General features: G+C 38.2%; 1 protein-coding gene across 1 annotated transcript in view; it reads right to left on the bottom strand.

Moving 5' to 3' along the window:
- Positions 1–14,299, bottom strand: part of pex14 (peroxisomal biogenesis factor 14) — a 52,327-nt gene that overhangs the window by 19,394 nt on the left and 18,634 nt on the right. Inside the window, exon 3 of the mRNA XM_089010365.1 lies at positions 7,215–7,299. Coding sequence (XP_088866491.1) covers positions 7,215–7,299 — 85 coding nt within the window. The remainder of the gene's footprint in view (positions 1–7,214; positions 7,300–14,299) is intronic.

Raw genomic sequence — 14,299 nt, 5'->3', positions numbered from 1 at the left:
CTTAAGAATATATTTTCATTTCATAATTCATAAATTGCTGGGAGAGTTTGAGGGAGATCTTAAGTTTAAGGAATGTCCATCAAGGGAGATGATGTGCAAAGCTTCCCTTCAATGAAATCGGAAACTCAGCAAGCCTATTAACTGTCACCAAAGGCAAAGAAAATAAGTCTGTCCACTTCTCCTTGTTATATTTCCCATGTGGAAATTTCATACACCCCAGACAGCTAAAATGCATTATTTTAATTTCTTCATTGTAATGTAAATGTATTACATAAATTTGCAAACGCCAATATAATTTAATCTTTAGATCTTTTTAATGATTTTAGGTTTGATTAAATTGCAAAGGGCTCCCTGATGGAGAATCAGAAGGGAGGAGGGGAGAAAAAAAATCCAATATGAACATTCTATTTTGTGGGAAGAAAGGGCTGCAGTCCCGGCTCTGTGTTCCCATGAATATGTGTCTAAATTTATGGAACATTTGAGTCAAATCAAAGAATAACATAACTTTGTGAATTATTATTAACGACAGCCTATGAAGTAACTATCCCAAACTCTTAGGACACATGGTGACGATCAACCATACATTGGATTTAAAAGTAGTGCTACCTTGACTTACAAATTGAATTCCTTCTCTAACCACACTCAAAACACGTTTCTTGACCTAAAAAAAATGAGGAAAAAAAAGCTAACGTGTTTTAAAAAATACAAATTATATTTAACTAATTCACAGCAAAAATAATGTCAATTCTCGTACCAGGGTTTTCGTCATTTTCACTCAAATTCCAGGACCGACAGAATATTGTGTTTTAGAACTTCATAAACATTCAATGCAGCGTATCAAAGCTGAGACTCTCTTCTTTCATCAGTAACAAAGGGTTCATTCCTAAATTATATAGGTCTGGAGATATCTGAGCTTGAAATGAGGGCATCTGACCAAAATGCAATGCAATACATCCATCCATCCATTTTCCGTACCGCTTATTCCTCATTAGGGTTGCAGGGGGTGCTGGAGCCAATCCCAGCTGTCTTCGGGCACCAGGCGGGGGACACCCTGAATTGGTTGCCAACCAATCGCAGGGCACACAAAGACAAACAACAATCACTCACACCTCGGGACGATTTGGAGTCTTCAATCTGCCTGTCATGCATGTTTTTGGAATGTCGGAGGAAACCGGAGGACCCTTACGCGGGCCCGAGGAGAACATGCAAACTCCACACAGGGATGCCGGACCGGGACATGAACTGGCGACCGCTACACTGTGAAGCCGGTGTGCTAACCACTTGACTACCGGGCCGCCCCAATGCAATACACACATACTGTATTTGTTTATATATCACTTTAACAACAGCTGAAGCTAGAAAAAAGCGCTAACATGGAAAAAATGGAAATGCTGCAACCTCGTGCAAGGGAAAAAACATTGCCAGAGGACTGGCCAGCGCTTTATCGACATCCCCAGCAAGAAAAACCAAAACCCGAACAAATTTGGGAATGAACAAATTCGGGAATGTAATGTATAGAAATTACAGACATAATCATTTTTAAAAAAAGGTTTCTGGAACGGATTATTTATTATCCATAAACTGAGGTTTAACTGTATATGGAAAATGTTTTAATATATGTCAATCGTTGAAAGTGCACCTTATACTATATACGGAATATACATATGGAAAAGGTTTAACAATATATAGTCATTCATAGAAAGAGCGCCTTGTTGTCCGGAAAATACGGTATACATGGCAGCTAATAGGTTTGATTCGAGCACATTCAAAGAGATGTTCAGACATCAAATGATGTCAAGTTTGTCCAGGAAAATGAAAGTCAAATGCAAATTCTAAAGAAAAACTCTGGCGTAGGTTCGCGGTGAACGTGCGGCGAAAAAAAATTGTGCTGATCTATTTGAACACAGCAGCAAGAAATGAAAGCTACCTCGCATCCAACAGAAAAGAGCGACTGGATTTTTCCATATAAAAGGAAAGACAAAACAAAAAGTGTTGATGAAATTTATTAGAGGTTCAAAAACCTGTAGAATGACCCTCAGGACCCCCATTTCAGATCGACCCATGGGGTGATGAATTTTTAAGACATAAATTACACGTAATGACGACACCATAAAAAAAAACAATAATGGAAGCTATTCTGTATTTCATTATATTGTATTATTTGCTGCACCTGATACACACACTTGCTGTTTATGAGTCACAGTATTAGCAGATGCTCAGCCAAAGCATTTGCTTTGACCTTGCCATTCTCATTGGGGCATGAAATTACGGTGCTGGCACCTCGATATTACAGCTATAAATACTGTAAACTGCATATCTGGACTACCTTTTCTATTGTCTTTCAACATAAACCTGATCGGTATTTATTTAAAGGAAAAGCCATTGCTCGTCAGGTTATTTACAGCTCTATTTCCACAGCCTCATATTCTCAAGGCATTTTTAAGGGCAAAGAGGCAGTCGGGTTGTTTTTATTAAATCAATTTCTCCCGATTCTGGCATTCCTCGACTTTATGGGTCAAGACCTCGGCAGGACAGTCAATTACGGAAATGGGGCAGTGAAATAATTTGGGTAAAAGGTGAACACATTTTATCAGGGTCCTTGAGAGCAATTAGATTTTGAAAATCATTTTTTAAAAAGAAAGATCTACGGCGCAGGTTATGTCAAGTAGAAGAAGGTCAATGGGATATTAAGGGGGGAGGGGTGTGATTTGAACGCATTGAATACATGGCAAGTTGCGGTGAGGGTCCTTCGCATGTTTTTAGTTTGATACAATTGCTCAAAAATGGCCAGGACTCTCATAGAGTATTCATTTATGTATTAAAAAAAATAAAAAATAGAGGGGACAGCGCTGGCTTTTATCGCCCTACTGATGACAGAGAAGGCAAGGCCTCGACTAGGTGGCGCCGTGGAGTAATTTATCACCACATCAACCTTCTTTGCAGGCCTTGGTCATTGTCATTTTTTTTTGTCCGAGAGGTGAGTCGCATAACCCCACTTACATCTAGCATCCCATTAATATGTGAGATGATGAACCTTATCTTTCGCCTTACCTTCATACCACGTACAGTAATAGCCCAAGAGCTTACCTATGTTCTCTCTGGCCCTCACTCGATGGCCTCTCTACTCAGGGTGAAATCCATTTCTATTCTGTGAACTCACAATAACGACAGCAGCACGGAAAGGAAATAAGGCAAGCAATCGCCGTAGCATAATTCAGCAGTCCCCAAACTCTGGGCCGCGGACCAGCACCAGTTTGTGGGTCATTTGATACCGGGCCACACAGAAAAATAAATGACTTACAGTAAATTATCTACGTTTTAAGTAATTTGTTTTATTTTGAAAAATGATTGAATTCTCTGTTGCAACTATCTAGCACACAGCTATCAAAGTCAACAACAAGAGCATGTTCTGGCCAGGTGGGACATTCCTCTTGCATCATGTGTCTTTATTATTATGTTTTAATGTGTTATAATACCACGATTTTCATGCAGATCGTATCATATTTGTCATGATCTGGTTGGCGACAAACGGGTAGCGCTGTCGGCCCTGCCTGCAGCCGCGCAGGTGTTGGTAGTTCCAATCAGTGGCAGTCAAAAGGACTCCCGGCACGACCATTCAGTGTCGGGTCATTGCATTGTGCAGTGCATTCATTGCATTGTGCTTTGTGTTTTTCTATTAAGATGATTTTGATGTTTTAGATTTTGTTCCTGTTGACTTTATTTTATTACAATTTCTCAAATACAACCTGCTGCTCCCTCCTGCCTGCTTTTTTGGGATCCACAATGGCCATCACCACCTTGCAAACCGTGACAATATTATTTTGTTGTGTTTTCCCGATACACCTTAAGACCGGTCGCTGAAATTATTGTCTGACTATAAACTGGTCGGTGGAGCTAAAAAGATTGGGGACCGATGGCATAATTGACAGAAAATCAACGCTTTATATATTACATGTACAAAAAAAACATCCCAAACAGATTCAGTACAACTGAGCTTGTCGGCGTTGGAGCTTCGGTCAGAGTGACACGGAACAAGATGGAAATGTTGTTGACTTAGTCCCGAGAATGACATTTTTGGGTAATTATATGTGTGCAACTCCTAATTGCCCGGGCTAAACTGTGGCTCCAAAATGGGTTTTGACACTTTGACTGGTTATACCGCACGTGTTAATTGTGGAAGACGGCGCGATCCACTAAATGAGACAGCATGACATTATATTTCACTCAGACAGTAAAACATATTTAATGTCGGCGAGGAACAAGGAAGGCAAAATTTCTCAGTCGGAGTCGTATCAATGTGCAATTTATTTTCCCAACTCCTTTTACAAAGAAAATAGAAGTGATCTTATTTAGAGCTTGATTCATATTACACCTTGGTGACAAAGTTGCAATATTTCAGCCCGAACTCAGAGAGGGCATTTACAAATATGAGGACTGCATAATTGCCAATTCATACCTGCAAATTGACAGTTGAGGCAAACCCCAAAATGATATTTTTCAATGAATAGTGAAATAGACCTCACGGTTAAGATGTCTTTGAAAACCGAGAGATATGACCACAGACGCAACCTTCAGCTCCGATTAAGGCACAATTGCACAGTGAAATAATATGCACCAGCGAGATTATTGGGTAAAGATTCTGCAACATGCAATCAAAGTGGGTCCTATTTTCCCCTTCATCAGCTGTCCAGACTCCGGCGTAAATATTGCCGGCAAGAGAAATCTAATTTAAATTCTACTCTACTGGGAGATAGTATTATTTCATTGAATGTGTGGTTTGACATTTCTGGTTGTTAATATAAAGTAAAATTCTGCGGCATTTACATCAACATGACATTGAGATGAATTAAAAATTAAGACATGACAGACACACTTGTGGTAGGAGAAGAAGGATGATTGAGTCCCAAGATCAAATGGTGAGAGGACCGCGCCTGCGTTTAAACTGCAGGTCGCAATGGGCAAATTCTGACTTGGAGCCTATTCGTGATTGTCTGCTGATTTGTAAATGTGGATTTCAAGTGACACGAATGATTTCAGAGAGCTTACGTTTACTAAGTCAGTTCGCATAAGGGATGTGTCGGGTTAACAACTTACATTCCAAATGTCAACAGCAGGTTTAAAACAAACAAACAAACAAACAAACAAACAAACAAACACATGGCTAAATAAATGTGTAAATAAATAAACAAACACATAACCACACAAATAAAATAAATACATTAAATACATGAAATAAACAAACACATACACAAACACATAAATAAATAAATAAATAAATAAATAAATAAATAAATAAATAACTAGAGCCATATCAAATTAGACAATACTACTATCCCTTTTTATCGCTGCCATTTGACCTATACCTTATATGTCAAACTTTACATGTACTGTATGTAATTTAAAACAGATTCTTATCTTACAGTGTATTGTCGGTGTTCAAATACCTGACATGTTTCGGCGTCTACTTCTGCCTTTAAACACAGACAATACACTGTCTGTAAGATAAGAATCTGTTTTAAATTAGATATCAAGTAGACAGGATGAACTTAATACAACTATGTACTGTATGTGTTTATTTATTTAATAGTTTGTTTTATTTTGTTTTACAAATTATTCAGCAAGGGCGTAAAAAAAAAAATCAGAAGTGGCAGCTGAGTATCCTTTGTTGTGGCTTGCGATGGATAAATGTATGTTGGGCACTATGACTGTCGTGGCTTACTTGACGGAGCCAATTAAATGGTTGATTGGATCGGCGGATTGGGGCAATACAATTGATCACAAAATATGCATGAATTGTAAATGATAGATGATCAGATCATTTAAATTTGACAGTTAAATCATCCTCAAGTCTGTTGAATGTGTACTTTTCTATATCTGTAATGTTAGTGACAGTATATACACACACACACACATACACACACCAATAAAATATTTGACTCCCAACTTTACTGTTGAGTGGCTGAAGAGTTATCCTCTCAAAACGGAAATGTACTCTGTGCTTCGTGTTTCACTGCTGGAGTTTCGTTCATCTTTACAATGTCTTTTTCTGAGATTGATGTCCACATGCAAATTGAGGCTCCTTGTTCAGATCTACAGTGGAACTAACTTTGAAAAATAAATCCAGCATTAAAACATCATACATATTTCATGGACTCGGAGTGCAGTAAGAGCAAATAGTTTTTCGACTGCAACAAAGAGCTTAAACCAAAGGAGAAAGAATGAAGTATGCACTGGTATAAACATTTGATGACAGGATCTTGGTTTTATGATTTATCTAAGCAAACAGTCTTAACGGTGACAAACGGAAAGACCAGTAAAAAGACATCAGGAGCCAGGAAAAGCGTACAAGCTTTTTTTGTGAAGATGGTTTCAGGTTCCTTCCACTGTTGTGGAGCTTCCAGACACATTTTTTTACTTTTTCAGGGGCTCTAAATAAAAAAAAGTCTCTGAGAAGCACCGCACCCTGAACGAACAACTTCAACCCAATGTCAATCGTGCTTGTTTTAAGGCGTAAAAAATGTGTCGCCTTGCACAATTATATTTCTTCAAGCACACTGGACTAAACAAGCCTAAATAAATCCAGCCCGATGAGAAATATCATTATGCACCGTGTTTTAAAAGCCATCTATGAATGGTATAAAAGGCTTCTCTGTCAGGCTTCAAATTGACAATAAGAGTAAAATGAAGTAAAAGGGTTAAAAAGAGCCGGGGGCGCAATATTGAAAATTCCATTGAAAATGCAGAGAGAGTTTGTCAATATTAATTTTCCTGAACCCAAAGGAGCGTCCAAACTGTTGTGTCATTTATTTACAGGACCTGAATCATGCACTCTGTAGCAAAAAGACAAATCGACCATATGAGATCCCCTGGAGCTACAGCTCTAACCTCTGACCTCAACTACCCATGTACAGTGTACAAATAAGCGGAAGCACATCCTGCTGTATTTTCCAATACAAATGACCCACCATTAACAGAAATTCTGTGTTGCATAGCTCTCTATATGATATGATATATAATACATTTTTAATGATAGTATAGTATAGTATAGTATAGTATAGTATAGTATAGTATAGTATAGTATAGTATAGTATAGTATAGTATAGTAATAGTGTATTGTATATTATTTGTATCAAAATTATTTGAGTTCATGTTTTAAGTTCTTTGTTTCATTGACATTTTATATAAGCATGGAAACCCCTTCTCATGCACCTTACCTTTTTTCTTCAGGAAGGCTTTTCGAGTGGCCAAGGGACTCTGATGTACTTTTGGATTTTGAAGAAATTTGACAGCTGTAGAAACCTAGAATGAGATAAAATGGAAGACACAAGCTAAACATGAGATTCAAAGGAAAGTGATATGTTGAACAAGGCCACGTTGTCAATGAAAACAAGTATTTGTTGCAAGTTGGGTTGGGCGAGTTTAAAAAAAAAAACAAGGGAACAATAAAAGGAATCCATTTAATGGAACCCACCTGAGTACTTTCAAGCCACTGTAAATGGAGAGAATGACCAAATCAGCAGTTATATAATTAGCCCATCAAGAGTGGTAGACAAATGGAGTATAGAGCTTAATTTGCTATTACCCTCCTCAAGACAAACTTCCATTCTTAAGTGCGCGCTGAAAGAAAATCTATACTTGCTGCGGAGGTGATCATTTGTATCTAATAACTTTTGGAATCCTAGGCAGAAAAACCTCTGTAATTCTTCCAGTTAAAAACCCAGCGTGATCAAATCACCACCGCCTCCATGTTGTAATGACTTGAAACGTTAATGCACTAGAAACTTAAATAGCATCAGAACATCAAAAGTTTTTTAAGTGCAATACTTTCATCGATTCTATTATGTTTTCCTTTGAGATGAACTTTAATTTTCCATCCGAGTATGCATTTACAAGAATAGGAAGGGAGGTGGGGTGAGGGGTGGTTAGAATCCTCCGTCAAACTGCATTAAACAATAAATTTGGAGAGGGCGGCGTGAGGTGGTGCCTTGGAAAATGGATAAATATGTAAGAACTCTGAGAAAGGGGGAAAACAACCAGAGCGAAGGATTAGATGACTTCTCATCACACCTGCGGTCCCTGTGATTCAATGGACAAGTCATCCCTCTAATAGGTTGAAAGGTTTTGATTACTCTTCTTTTCTTTTAGCGTCGAGCGATACAAAGTGATTGAGCACCCTGCCAGGAGTGATTCTTTTTGGGATATGCATTGCGTACACCACGCGCCCATTCCGATGCAAAAGCGCCACGATTAACCGTGTCCGGTGGGTGTTTGAGAAGCTATAATTCCATGACAAACACACACAAGGTGATCACATCTGAGCAAATATTTTGGCTCTTATTAAAGTCTATTTGACTTTTCATTTGTGTGTGTTGATTGCAATTAAATTAAAGCCAAACTATGTATCCTTTCTTTTAATAAGGTCCATAAAATATATACAGCCAGTCAACATAGGTTTCTTCTCCTTGTTTCAAATATAACTACCAGCACTTATGGAAATTTGATATTAAAATTCATTCTGTGGCTACCTAAATGTTACTGAATAAAATAAAGGAGTCATGGTGCACATTTGGGTCACAGAAATGAAACAAGAATGGAAGCCAGATGGGTCAACAAAACTACACAAAAAAAAGAAACACTCAATTGGGTAGAAACACTCACTCACTGCCAGTCGTGCAAAAATGTGTCCACTCCAGTGCCGCGGTTTTTGTCATTGTCACTCAAATTCCAGGACCCACAGTATATTGAGTTTAAGGACTCCATAAACATTCAATGCAGCGAAAGAAACCTTAGACGCTCTTCTTTCATCAGAAAAAAAGAGTGAATTCCTAAATTATATGGGTCTGGAGTCATAGGAGCTTGAAATGGGGGTGGCTGTTCAAAATACAATATAAGACATACACATTGATTTACAATGTATATATAGTGCTTTAGAGGGACAACCAACCTCTCCGGACAAGTTGTGTCCATAATTTGTAAAATCACTTCAAATGACTTCTACTGAGATTACAAAGATTCCACCGCATATAGCTATATCTTACGTTTTAAGACTCGTGCTGAATCTTCAGGAAGTCTTGTTTTTGAGTTGATGACGATCCCCTACGTGACGTCACGGAAGGAACGCCCGTGACCGAGGAAGTGACACACAATGCAATTTGGGTACTTTCTTTGGTATGAAAATATCGTGTTGATCCGTGTTGGTGGCGAAATTAGAAGGAAAACGACATAAATAACGGGATGGTGAATCGTTGTGTGTAGCAACCAATTGCGGTCACACACATGAAGAATGTGGAAGTTTACACAAATTCCTAGCGGACAAATCAGCCCTTTCCAACGGAGCTTGTGCGCCATCTTGTGCATTTTATGGCCGCTTCATTGGAGTCCAGACGGCTCGAATTGATAAGGAAGGACTTCTTTAATCGATTGCAAACATTTATGCTTTCCTCTTCAGAACTATTTGAATCATATTCAGAACTGGATGAGTAACAAGAAAGCATCTTCTCCGAATCTGAACTCTCTGAAGCCATTGTTTTGATTTTGGAGCAAGGCAGTGTGTGACCAAAAGTGATGTCACGAACAGGGGGCGGGACTTTCTGAATCGGCCCAGTTTTCAAGCTCATTTTGTGGCAGTTTTAGGACACTTGAACTCATTTTTATTGGTGTTTTGCATTTGACTAAAAATATCAGCCTGCATGCTTTGGGTATTTTAGATATCATACAATGTTTTTCTGATGTCAGTTAGGAAACAAAAAAAATGGTGTTGGTTGTCCTTTAACAACAGCTGAAGCTGTAACAAAGCGCTAACATGAAAAAAAGGGAAATGCTGTCCCCTCGTGGAAGGGAAAAAAACATTGCAAGAGGTCTGGTCACTGCTTTATGGGAAGCCCAGCAAGAAAAACAAAAACCCAAACAAATTCAGGTATGGCATTCTACGTTATATCTTCAATTTCCGAATACATTCGGGAATCGTAGTGAATGAGTTAAGAAGCGGCTGAATGGGAAAATCTTGTCACCTCACTGTCGCAATGCGATATTTGGGATAAGTCAACTATCGCCCAGGCCGATGATTAGCATAAATGTTCACAATTTTTAACAAAAATCTACATTGACTGTTTTTTGGTAGGTTTTTTTTTAGGTCTGAAGGTCATTAATTGATAAACTTTAAACTGTCTCAAACCTTTAGGCAACTATTTAAATCATCACTTGACGGAAAACCACAATTTCAAGTTTGTTTAAAAACAAATATGTTTATTGGACATCTCGAAAATTAATTGGAAAAGTTATTTTGACAAACATGCCTAATGGAATTACAACACAATTAAGAGTTTGTCTTTTTGTCATTTGGACACTAATGCCTTTAATCCATATCGGTCTATCACAAAATGTTATTTTCAAAACACTGTGGTCAGATATGAAATGTCATACAAACCATGGCTAGCTCAGTGGCAAACTCATGAGGCATGTGTCCATTTGGTGAGCGTGAGATCTTTAGGGAAAGGAAAAGTGCACTCCTTAGCAGATGACATTGACGCTTTAAACAAGTTCCACCCAGACATCTCAATCAATTATAACCACATTGCCCAGATTTTAGTCTTGTCTTGTTATTGACTTATAGATCACCTCAGTTATAGTGTTAGGTAGCACAACTCAGCTCTCTGAAGGGGAGGAGGGTGAGGGGTGGGAAAACAACAAAATATACTGAGCTTCTGTCACAACATAAAAACGAAATAACGATATTTTGAACTGACAAAAAATGGCTATATTTAATGTCTTTTAACAATTGTTTTTTTGTTTCATTTATTTGTACTTGCTAATGCATCCAAGTGCTTCATGTTAAGGGCAATAATCATTACAAACCAGATAGCCAATAAAGTGTGAGGTACAGCTGAAAAAGAGGAGCTGAGACCATTAACCAACACACTTACCGGGAGTAAAGTTGATGAGTGAACAGGATTACAGCCATGTGATTGAGTTTGAATTGGAGAAGGCTTGCGCTACACTGCACAAAATTAGAAATATAATGCGTTGATATGCGCTAAATGGGAACAAAATGTATTTATGCTCATAGCACACGGTGGGGGAATCCATGGAAGCATTTGGGTGTCAGAAATGTTGAGGGGCTAGATTCACAAATCCTATCTATGTATTTTATTTATTTATTTGCCATATGGCAATTCCGAGACTGATATTAGTCCTCTATTGTCATGGACATCTTGATGTGATCCACATCTTTGAAACGTGCCCATATGATGACCACCTCATAGGTTGGGAAAGAATGGTGGAAAGGCATAACCACTGGTCGAGTAAGTAAAGCAGTAGGGCCAAAATGTATCAGGCACTCCATTATAATTATTTTCAATCCTTTAAATATACCCTGGAACTATACTTTTTCTCAATTTGGAGGACAAAATGCAAGTAAGCCTTGGGGAGGAGGTGCATTGAAGTGGGCCAAAAGGAAGTCATTAACAGGTGTAGAATTCTGTCTCAGCGTGAATCAATTAATTCCCAATTGCCCCAGCCTGTCCATTGGTGGAAAAGTGCCCCCGATATGATGATAGACTAAGAGTCATGGACAAAAATTGTGTTAGAATGGTCTCACATTTCCAGCCCTAAACACATATCAGGAACACCAAAAGCACCACGAACAAGAAAGACAAACTAATGAAATTATTAATGTTGTGCTTTCCTTATAAGATGTCTTGTACGACTAAAGAAAATATCTCCCTGGTAAAAGAGCACATCTAAAAATAAATTACATTTTAATGGAATAACTGTATTTCCTATACTCGCCGGACCGGTTGATGTGGCTGACAGTGCTTTTTAATCTTTTTAAAAGAAGCGTTTTAAATGACATTCTAATTGTGACATCATTCCCACCTCAAGATGACCTTTAGCGGAGGAAGCAATGCCTCATGGGAGCAGCTAAAGAGAATTATTGACCCTGTTAGACACCAGGAAGCGAGGTGCACACGTCATTTAGACACTATTCAGTCATGGGGGGAAAAAAATATTAGACAACCTTGTTTGTTCCAATTTCTTGTTCATTTTATTGCCTGGCAACCACTAAAGGCGTATCACCTGACTAACAGATGGAAAATGTAACACAGAGCACCTAAATTCATACTTTTCTTAATTACAATTGATGTAATCAAGTGTTTTTGGGTTACGATCAAGAAAACTATAGAAAAAGGTCAGTTATTAAATGAACCTCTCAAGAGTTATTTTTTGTGGTCATCAATACAACTGTCATAACAAAAACTACAAAACAACAAGAGCACCTTCACATTTCCAGAACTAAGCACTCTCTTTTTGCGACAGACTGACATTTCCACAAAACTTGCATCGACTACAATCGGGATAAAATGCACCAGTTTTGCTCTGGACTTTGTATCAGCAAAGCAAAAGGTGAAATAACCTTGGTATAATTTCTGTGTCCTGTGCTCTTAGAACATGGTCAATTTTTATTGAATGATGCCTAACGTTTGAAAATTAGAAGGTCAAAGGCAATACATGAAACGCACAATGGAAAACCCAATTGACATTTCGGTTTAAAAATAACATGCAGCAGTGTATCAGTGACAGCCCCGGGGCGAGGCTACAATCAAGATGTCAAAGCAGGATTATATCTTTTTTTTCTGAAAGGGGAATGAAACGGAAATCTATTTTGTCCCATAATTTAGACTACAGATCCTGGCAAACTTTCCATAGCATTGTTTGTATTTGGGCATTTTATCAACAATAATATGAGTGAAGAGAAAAATTGAGGGGTAAAATACAGTTGATTCACCAAGGTCTACAAAAAATATTATGCACAAAAATAATGGAGATGTTTTATTATTAATTTTTATTAATTCAGGGATGTCAAAACATTTTTTGTCGTAGGCCACTTTAGAGTTACAGCTTGCCTCAGAGGGCAAGTGGATAATGTCAACGCTACTTATTACCCATGACAATTTGACATTTGGGTGTCAATTTTGGCAAGACTCATGAAAATTGAGACATAATTTGCTCCCTTGGGCCACATAAAATGACATTGAGTGCCGGATCTGGCCCCCGGGCCTTAACTTTGATATCCACGTTATAATTTAGGCATTGAGATCGCTTCCAAAAATAAGAAACAAGTATTGCTTGCTATAAGTTATCAGATAACCAGGCCCAGTCCGCTGCTCGGATGATATTGGGCATTTTCAAAATACAGTAAAGTCTCGTTATATCGATATCGGATATATCGATAGTCCCGATTATATTGATACTATTTTTATGCACGCACTGAGAAAATTACATGCAAACAGGGTTGGATATATCGATAGTCCCGGTTATATCAATATTTTTTCGGACTCCCTTGAATATCGATATAACGAGACTTTACTGTAATAATCAGTGTTTTGCCAATCAAACATGACACAATCTTACTTCTTCATGAAACAGTCAATGTTGCTCACTTAGAAAAGTAAAAGAAATGAAAGGACAACCGACACAATTTTTTGTTTCCGAATTGACATCAGAAAAACGTTTTATAACATGTAAAATACCCAAACCCGCAGCCTGATATTTTTAGTCAAATGGAAAACACCAATAAAAATGACTTAAAGTGTCCTAAAACTGCCACAAAATGAGCTCCGAAGTAGGCAGATTCAGAAAGTCCCGCCCCCTTGTTCGTGACGTCACTATTGGTCACACACTGCCATGCTTCAGAATCAAAACAATGGCTTCAGAGAGTTCAGATTCGGAGAAGATGCTTTCTGGTTACTCATCCAGTTATGAATATGATTCAAATAGTTCTGAAGAGGAAAGCATAAATGTTTGCAATCGATTAAAGAAGTCCTTCCGTATCAATTCGAGCCGTCTGGACTCCAATGTAGCGCCCAGAAAATGCACAAGATGGCGCACAAGCTCCGTTGGAAATGGGATGATTTGTCCTGTGGGAATTACACCTTCTTGTTCATGTGACCGCAATTGCCTGTGACACACAACGATTCACAATTGCGTTATTTATGTAGTTTTCCTTCTAATTTCGCGATCAACATGGTGTTTTCAGACGAAGAAAATTACCCAACATGCATTGTGTGTCGCTTTCTCGGTTCCCTCCGTGACGTCACTTAGGGCATCGGCATCAACTCGAAAAAAAGACTTCCTAAATATTCCGAGCAAGTCTTAAAACGTAAATTATAGCTACATGCGGTACAATTTTTGTAAAATGCGCTCAGTAGAAGTCATTTGAAGTGATTCGTCTGTGTAAGATCTCAGTCGTACAGGAGTCAGCGAACTAAAGTTCACTAAACTTTAGTTCAGTTTGGTAAAC

Source organism: Hippocampus bargibanti, linkage group LG01 (genome assembly GCF_051943395.1).
Source record: "Hippocampus bargibanti isolate YZ-2025 linkage group LG01, ASM5194339v1, whole genome shotgun sequence".
In the NCBI taxonomy this organism is placed as follows: domain Eukaryota; kingdom Metazoa; phylum Chordata; class Actinopteri; order Syngnathiformes; family Syngnathidae; genus Hippocampus; species Hippocampus bargibanti.
Note: the sequence above shows the minus strand (reverse complement) of the source record. Positions and strands in the feature narration are given on the sequence as shown.